Raw genomic sequence first — 9,291 nt, forward strand, 5'->3', positions numbered from 1 at the left:
TAAAGTAATACAGTAGTGCTTCACTCTTTTTAAGACGGTTGAGCTGAATTTTCTCCTTGTTGTAAATGAAATCTGCACATGTCTTTGTTAGTCTGCAACAAGTCATGAGGGCACCAAATGGGCTCTAGTCTGTTGCCATTTTTACTCCTGCTTGAAAGTCCAGTGAGTGAATAATTCATTGGATAATTGCAACTCTTTAGCGAGCCTCTATATCTCATCTCTGTTTCCCAACCTCTCTCGTCTGGTCTACGTTCTGTTTGATGAGTAAACCCTCTCTTCCCCTCATTTCAACGTGCCTATGGCTTCTCTCTCGTTCACTTTCTCTCCGCAGTAGGAAAAGCATTTCTTTGTAATACACAGAGCTGAGGGTGACTTGTGTCGTGTTCAGTGAAATGAAGTGTTGAGTGAAGTTGGGTCCAGTTGTGATTCCAGTGGTTCCAGTGGTGGGTTAAGATCTGTGTGTGGCCGTTGAGGATTCTGAACAATCGGGCCAATGCTAGTGCAAACTGAGAGACTGGTAAAAATTAAACCCTTTCTGGCTGTTCCAGTTAGACGCAAACAAACAAAAACAAAGGAGTAAACAAACATTTTGGCTGTTTCAGCTTAATACAGGTTTTTTTCTCCCCCATAAAGCCAGTTCTAAAGGTTAGAACAGGGCGTTAAAAAGGTCGGAGTTTTAAATGCTTTTGTTGTAGTCAACACCACACATCTCACCCTAAGAGGGAAAAGGAGAAAAATGAGACACATTTTGTGTAATGTATATATCTTCTTCTTTTTTTTCAGGGTGTTTCAAATAAAACTGAAATGATATCTGCTGTTTAGTGTTTACCGAACTTTGCAAATTGAATCTCTCCATTAGTTTCCATTCCAGCCAAATCTATCCACTCTCCATTAATGATAATGTACAATGTACTAGCCTAATGTCTGTCAGGCTACCATACCACTTCAGAACAATGGAGCGGCAGGAGCTGCAGAGGGCCTGGTCAGTGAAACCTGCTTTGCACGTGGCCACTTTGGAACAGGTGTGTGCTGTGTGTGTGTGTGTGTGTGTGTGTGTGTGTGTGTGTGTGTGTGTGTGTACACATGTGTGTGTGGATTGGAAGGTTCACTATAGTGTTACTTGGTTCATATGTGCAGTTGCATGTCATGGTTCGTGGTAGTCGACCTGTGTTAAGGGTGTATGTGTGCAGTTGTGTGTGTGGGTGTGGGTGTTAGTTCTGGTGTCTCTTCATGTGCAAGGCCAGGTGGTCGGAGCGAGAGAAGGAGCGTGAACAGACTGCACACTGGAAGGGCTTGGCCCCCGTGTGCTTCCGGTAGTGGCGGGTCAGCTCATCGGAGCGGGCGAAGCGCCAGTCACAGCCATCCCACGTACACCTGTATGGTTTCTCACCTGGGGATTCAAGGATAGGAGAGAGAGAGAGACAGAGGGAAGGAGTGGAAGGGGAGAGAGAGAGAGATAGAGATAGATAGAGGGAAGGAGTGGAAGGGGAGAGAGAGATAGAGGGAATGAGTGGAAGGGGAGAGAGAGAGATAGAGGGAAGGAGTGGAATGGGTGAGAGAGATAGAGGGAATGAGTGGATGGGGAGAGAGAGAGAGAGAGAGAGAGAGAGTGAATGAGTGGATGGGGAGAGAGAGAGAGGGAACAGGGGTGAGTGCAGCTGCAATCTATAGTAAAACAGTAATACTGGACAGTTGCCAGCCGACTATATATAACCCCCCAGTAACATAGATTGCGATACATTTGTAAAATGATTTACGGAACGATCGTTTGACAAGTCAGGATGGTGTTTCTGCCACAGATGTCGTTTTTTCGCACTGAAGTCAATAGAGCTAATTAGCTGAGTCGCAAAGAACCGCGTATCAGGGGAGGATCTGGGAGAACAGGGTTTACTGGAGGGCCCGGTTGCTTAAAAAGACATTATATACCTGGGGCAAATTACTGTCACTCATGCATTCATACACTGCCCAGGCTGTGCAGAGGTTCCCACGCCGCACACTTTTTCTAGGGCTTTGTTTCTCTGCATGTCTCTCTCTAGCTTTTCATGTCTATCTTTGTCATTTGACGGCAGGTAGGCTTTCGGTTGTTCCTTCCCTAGCCTCGGGCCTCTCCCCCAGAACTAGTGCAACACCCATGGACCCATCATCTCCCTCCGTCCCAGCCCCAGACACAGTACTCTTTTCCAGCCCTGCTTTAAGCCACAGCCCACAGACGCAGCCCAAGGAGACCACTGGCTTAACCCATTCTGACCTGAGATCAGATTCTAAAAATGTCTATTACATCCTGACAGTTTCATTATTAACCCATTCTGACCTGAGATCAGATTCTAAAAGTGTCTTCGATTTTTCAAAAATAGCAGAGCTACAAGCTCGTAGCGCGTCACTCGGTGGCGCGATATGAGCTTGTAGATCTGCTATTTTTCAATAGCTAAAGCACGACATGATGCTAACACCAAAATGGGTTCCCGCCCGGCAAATGGTGTGTTAGTATAAAGAACGTACAGTAAACTGAATGGTATGCAAGACAGAGTCACCAAACTCTCCCACACATCTCAACATGAACATGAACCTGGGCCATGAGACAATGAAGAGGAACAAAGTGGGAAAAGAGCCGCAAAAACAAGAAGAGAGGGTGGAGTGTTCAGTTCTCACACTAACCGTGCACACAGATACAGGCACGGATATGCATATACACAGATTCAGTACAGAAACACACAAACACACACACGCACACTTGTGAATACATATGTATACACACACACACACACACACACACACACACACACACACACACACACACACACACACACACACACACACACACACACACACACACACACACACACACACACACACACACACAATCAGGGTAATGGATGTTGATGGGGATTAGAGTAGGGACTCCCACAGGGCCACAAACGCATTAGGAATCCTTTCATGGAGCTCACTGACAGGTGTGTGTGTGTGTACTGTGTACGTCTGCTCGAGTATTCATGCTCCTTTGCATGGGAGAGCCAAAGAGACTGAACAAGAGAGAGGAATGGACAAGGGGAGGAGATGGGAGAGGCTGTGAAGTGGAACGACAAGAGAAAAGCCACAGAAAAGGGTGATGATGTGAATGAAAAGGTAGTAACAGAGAGAGAGAGAGATGGAGAAAAAAAGGGAGCCGGCAGCTGAGAAAGATTGACCTTTTTACAGAGCAAAGGTGGAAGTCTTTGCTGGAATAGTGCAGGCCTCTTCCGTCTGTGTCATGTTCTCATCTCTCGTGGTCCGTAATCATCACCGCACCACATTCAGCCAACAGTGTGGGTGACGCCCCTTCTAATTGTCTTGTCCGCGATAGTGCAGAGCAAACCACACACACACTAACATGTTCCCATCAAATACAGGAGGAAAATATGAACCCCCCATGGGGTTAGCGGTGTGTGTGTGTGTGTGTGTGTGTGTGTGTGTGTGTGCACGTCCAGATGAGACAGGAATGTGCGTAGGTATCAACAGTAGTCTTGTTTTGTTAGCTGGCCTGAGGTGGGGCGCAACACCTCACTACTTGTTTGTTGACTTAACTTTTCCACAACTGCTCTGTTACATGCAACCGTGGACAAACTGGGGGGAAGGTGAAGAAGAAAGAACCAAGAAAGAAACAAAGTGAAACAAAGAAAGAAAGATGAGAGCGAGGGGATCGATTTTAGAAAGTGAGAGCCGGGCACAAGGCGAGGGAAACGGATCTTGGAGAGAGGGACTGAAGAATGGCATATCTAGAGACAGGAGAGATAGAATGATCTAAGATATTTTCGTATTGGTACAAGCAGATCTTGAGTATTTATAGTGCCCAAAAAAACGGTCCAGAAGGGTGGTCGGAGGAGCAAAGCACTTCAAACGGTGTTGTCTGAGACCGTTCGGGCGTAGCTCGCTGCACACAAGACATTGGCACCCCCTCCCCCGCCACCAGTCTAGCACCGATGGCATAGTAGACACGGTCCTGCGCTATTCATCCACTTGCAGACGTGTGTCACTTCCACCTGTTTTGATGCAATAGTATATTGGGCAGAGGATGGGAACGGGGGGCAGGATAGACTTACACACGCATGCCAAGAACACAACACTCTGCCTAGTAACACGGGTGTCTGCCAGCGCAGACACCCGAAATACCAGCAGCGCGGGCGTTGTTTCTTTCTTTCTTTCTTTTTTAAACTGGGGACTGTTATTAAAGAGGCTATGAATTAAAAGGAGACTCTTACCCGTGTGAGTCCTGAGGTGGGCTTTCAGATGAGATGACTTGGTGTAGACCTTCTTGCAGCCTGAGGAAGACAAGATAGATAAACCAAGGTGGGGGTTAAAAATCAATACATGATAAGTATGGACACTAAAAAACACCCCCGGGGACCCTCGTTTATGGTTCAAAATGTATATATAAACAGGGAAATTCCAACCACTGCAGCAAACTGATAGCAGACTGATAGAAGTACATTTCAGGACATTCCAATGTGTCCTGTACAGTGTACACTTTCATTTGCTTTTAAAATTCCAATATTTGTGCCAAATTGATTTTCCTTTCTTTCTTTTTTTTTTTTTACAAATATTAGTCATCATGGACTATTGCACCATGTAACCTTGCTTTATGGGAAGTTTTACAATAGCAAATGTGCAAATATACTAGTCATACTAGTTGACATGGAGGTCAATACTCCCATTTCTGTATACTTTGATGCAGCACTATTTGTTTTTGTGTTATAAAGTATTATGTATGATTTTATTTAACCATGTTGTGGCTATTTGGCTAGTTCTTTTTGTGGCTTTCGTCTTTATTTTATATTTGTTATGGAGGGACAGACAGTAGGCTGAAATGTGGAGAGAGATGGGGGGAAGACATGCAGTAAAGGCCGTCGGGATCGGGAGTCGAACCCGCGGCACACTGCCAGGCTGGGTTACCAGCCAAGGTGCCTGGACCATTGAGCCATGCATGGCCCAGGCAGTTAGTGGAACCTTTAGGGAATCTTTTAACATAGACATACAACTTCCATTTTTTTAAATATACTACTATACTGAATGTCTTCTGAGACCGGAACACCACACACATAAGGTCCAGAAACATCCTTATTTCACTGACCAATTTTGCACCATGTGGAAATTGAACTATTGATATGCAGTAATTGCACATAGTCAATTCTCATCAATTGCCGATATGCTACAGTAGGTTATGGTCATTTGACTCATTTGTTATGCATTTTTCTGTAAGCCCATATTTCCCTTGCCCAACAATACAGATTTCAATTCAATTGAAACTGAACTTGAACCCAGGAGATGACAGGAACAAGATGTTCAAAATGACAGTGACATTGATACCACATCAACTTTCTTTCCGTGACGATGTAAAGACTGAGTAATGAGCATTTTAGTCTGCATTTTGTCCAGCCTTTTTTTGCAGATACAAAAAAGTGCTACATTAAAGCCTCGAGCCAAAGTTAGAGAGGTTATAAAAGTGCAACTGAGCAGTGCGTGTTTAGAGACGTGTGCTAACACGCTGCAGGAGGCTCCTCTAAGCCTAACTTACACACTGCCACAGGCTAGCTGACTTTACATGTCCTACAAGTAGCTGCACATCATACTGTATAGCTATCTAATGTGTGTGTGTGTGTGTGTGTGTGTGTGTGTGTGTGTGTGTGTGTACCAGCTTTAATTATCCATACAGGACCAAGAGGTCCTCGCAAGTATGGCGTAACTGCCATAAAATTACTTGTGATGACAATTTTCCCAGGACTTGAAAGGGAAAAATCATTTACTGTATGTGTGAGTATCTGCTTGCACCTGCATGCAATTGTGTGTGAACTGAATGTGAGACAAGATGTTGTGTGTAGCAAGGGGGGCTAATTCCTGATTTATACTTGGTTGCGCACCAAAAATAGCCAATCTACAAGCTCACAGTCACAACACATTGTGGCACGTTGTAAGCTTGTAAACCTGCTATTGTAAATCAGCAGGCTAAAATAAATTGGTTAATTATTAAGCGCCCTACAGTCCTATCCATACATACACGTGCAAAAAAACCACACGCACACAAGTACAAGGGTTCACGCTACTGCCATCATACCAATGTTGACCTGAAGGCCACAAGAATCTGATAGAACTGATAGCTGAGAGTCGCACAGCGACTTGATGTAGCATCATGAAAGCAAAAGTAGCAACTGACAAATTATCAGTAGTCACAAGGACATTTTTTGTCTTGTATTACATTGGATACTTTTTCAAGGTCCTTAAGTGTGTGACACGAAATGGGTGTTTAACCCTCTGGAAATATGAGATATTCACCTGACACAGCACAACATACTGTAAAATGCAGTGTGCAAAGTGCTAGTTCCATACGTGCATGAGCTCTAACCTGGATAGTCACAGTGGTGGATGCGTCTTTTTTCCAAATCAGGGTTGTTCCTGCGGTTGTAGCGGACAGGCATGCTAGTCTGGGCTGGAGCCGGGCCTGGACCTGGGGGCAGACCCGAGGCTGGGCCTGGGGAAGGACCACCAGTAGCCAAAGGCAAGGCTAAGCTGCCTTGGCCTGGGCCAGGGCTCAGTCCGGGGGGGCTGCCCGCCAACTTGGAGGCGATGGTGGCCGCATAGGAGGGAGGGGGCGACAGGGTGTGGAGAAGCTCCTTCTGTCTGTCGGGACTTCCCGGCTCAGAGCTGGGCGGGGAAGGGGGCAGGTAGGGCAGCTGCTGTTGCTGGACAAACTGGGGGTGCGTGTGAGTATGAGGGTGCGTGTAGGCCGCGCCGCAGAAGGCCGACTTTGCGGTCTGTTCTTGCTGGGAAGACGAGGAGGCCACGGACAGGTCGTGGAACGGCGTGGGGATGGGCGAGGGCCCCGTGTGCTGGTGTTGGTGGTGGTGGTGATGGTGATGATGATGGTGCTGAGTGTTGATGCCATGGTTACCATGGTGATGGTCCAGGTCGGAGTTGAGGAGCTGGAAGAGGGAGCCACTGTCGTCGTGGTGATGGTGCGGGTGCTGCTCGAACTGCGACGGCATTTCCTGTTTGACGAACACCTCCGACCCAGATTCACCACCACCACAGCCTCCCGATTGGCTGAAAACGCTCGTGAACTCCGGTAACCCTGGTAACGTCATGTTTATGGTGGCGGTCTCCATAGCGCTGTTGTTACCCCCGCCGGCAGAGGTGGAGCTGAGGCAGTGGGACAGGGACGTGGGGGGGAAGGACGTGGAGGGGGACTCCGTTTTGACCTGGGCCAGTCCCGCGTGAGCGTGGCTGTGAGTTGGGCGGGCCGGCCGACACAGGCCCATCCTCAGGTAGGCGACATCAGGGACGTAGAGGTTCATGTTGAAGGTGTACGGCACCCCGCCGCTCTGGTCGTCTGTGAAGAACTGGTCCATGACGGAGGCACTGTCCCTCCGCGACTTATGCTGGCTGTCTCCTGGAGGATGGGACGGGTGGGAGAGAGGCTGAGGGGACAAATACCTGTCCAGTTCGCACTTTGCCTGAGGAGGGGGAAGTGAGACGGGAGAGAAAGCAGGAGAGATTTAGTTTCATTTCACATCATCGTTGTGTAAAAAACGAAAGCGCAATTAAATGAGATGAAACTGATTAACTCCTGGTGATATAAACAAAGACACTATTGTCCAAACACAGGTTGCTCAGCCAGCCGGGTGTTTCCAAATGATCACCCTGACACTATTCTGAGACACCATGCTGAGAGGACAAAAGTTTGATTGGACAGTCACCACTAAAACATTTATCAAGTAGTCATCAATGCGTGGTTGCTACATTCCCTCTCCTCCATGCCATGCTGAACTCATACACCTATTTACTAGGCCTACATTTGACTAGCAAGTGGAGAAAAAACAATCAGAACTCCTGTGTGGTTCTCAATTTAAGGCCACAATATATATTTATGAGTAATAGAGTCTGAAAAAGAAACGAGTTCATACAATCTGTAAATTACACAATGGATATATGCAGCTCGACTGGACAGGTGCACAACATGACATCTAGGGCGCATCCACACCAACGTCCAGTAAAAGATGAAACAGCATGATGGGGAATGGGGGAAACACCCATGCCTCCCAGTCCGCCGCAGCAGAGAGCCTCCGGGGGCTGCGCAGCGCTGGCTGCCGGCCGTGGCGCGGGGGAGGCTGCTATTTCTAGTGTCTGATCCTACCAGCTGTTATAGATGATCTATCCCGACAAGTTTTTTGGTGGCGGCGAAACGGAGTTCCCGGGACCTTTCCGTCCGAGTCAGGAGTCAGTTGTTGCTAGCGGTATGGTGCGAGCCTGGACGCCCAGAGACCAACTGTGTACCAACTGGCACTGGCTCCGCAGAAAGCAATGCGCTGAAGAATGCGAATGCAGTAGGAATAGCTCGGCTTCACGTTGCCGTCCAGTTGGCTTATCATGCATCCTGTGATCGTAGCCCACTTTACCGCATTACTAAAAGTAGTATACGCAAAACAAATGTATTGATTATCAATAATATGTGGCCATGTAGAATTGTAAGAGGTTAGAAAAAGCGTAGGTCTACAACCAGTCTGCCACGCCCATTCAATGAAATGGGGGGGGGGGGGCAATCACAAATCATAAATCAGCGTTTCTACCGTCCAAAAGTCTACATTATTTCTTGTCCATTACCTGTGTGTATTCATTCTGCCCGCTCCTTTCCGTCCCTGTGATCTTAGCGTCCAGACCGAACAGAGACGAGTCTTCCAGGGGGAATCCTCCATCGGGAAGACCCGACTTCAGCAGCGGATAGAAGGCTTCCTCCTGCCCACTACCGCTCATCGTTAGTGTCGCGGCCATTAACCTCCGTCGCAACACCGTCAAAAATATACACCTAAAATGTTATTCCTTTTTTTGTTTTAAATACCACGGTAGACAATACAGCTGTGGCGAAGCGTGCAGGGGGAGTGAGTCGAATGGGAGAGAGCTATGCCAGAGACAGAGAGGTTGTTGTGAGAATGTTGAGCGGCTGTCCTGTCTGCGAGTGCGAGCCCACATCTCCTTTCCACTTGTTTCATCTCGCATTGGACCAGACAGTTTTGTATCTCTGATGACAGGGCGGGGCGCTCACTGTAAATACAGGAGATGCACCGCCCACAGCAACCTTCAAAAGGCTTTGATCATTCATTCACCGGCCACCGCCCTGCACTCCATCTAATGCACACTACACAGCTTACAAAGTATTCATTTACATTATGATGAAGGACGTCTGGCAATCAGAACGGTGCACTGGCTGGCACGTGACAGACGTAATGTAATGATGTCAACAGTGAAATCATCTAATTATATATTCAT

The 9,291-nt window shown here is 47.4% G+C and overlaps 1 protein-coding gene across 1 annotated transcript in view; it reads right to left on the reverse strand.

Moving 5' to 3' along the window:
* Positions 1 to 8,999, reverse strand: part of klf5a (Kruppel like factor 5a) — a 9,851-nt gene extending 852 nt beyond the window's left edge. Inside the window, exons 1-4 of the mRNA XM_083774340.1 lie at positions 8,629 to 8,999; positions 6,374 to 7,481; positions 4,236 to 4,295; positions 1 to 1,390 (exon numbers count right to left, since the gene is read on the reverse strand). The exon at positions 1 to 1,390 is cut by the window's left edge and continues 852 nt beyond it. Coding sequence (XP_083630466.1) covers positions 1,212 to 1,390; positions 4,236 to 4,295; positions 6,374 to 7,481; positions 8,629 to 8,796 — 1,515 coding nt within the window. The 5' untranslated portion in view covers positions 8,797 to 8,999 and the 3' untranslated portion in view covers positions 1 to 1,211. The remainder of the gene's footprint in view (positions 1,391 to 4,235; positions 4,296 to 6,373; positions 7,482 to 8,628) is intronic.
* Between the last annotated feature and the right edge of the window lie 292 nt (positions 9,000 to 9,291).

The sequence above is a fragment of the Protomyctophum parallelum genome (assembly GCF_964188405.1).
Source record: "Protomyctophum parallelum genome assembly, chromosome: 10".
Classification (NCBI taxonomy): Eukaryota; Metazoa; Chordata; class Actinopteri; order Myctophiformes; family Myctophidae; genus Protomyctophum; species Protomyctophum parallelum.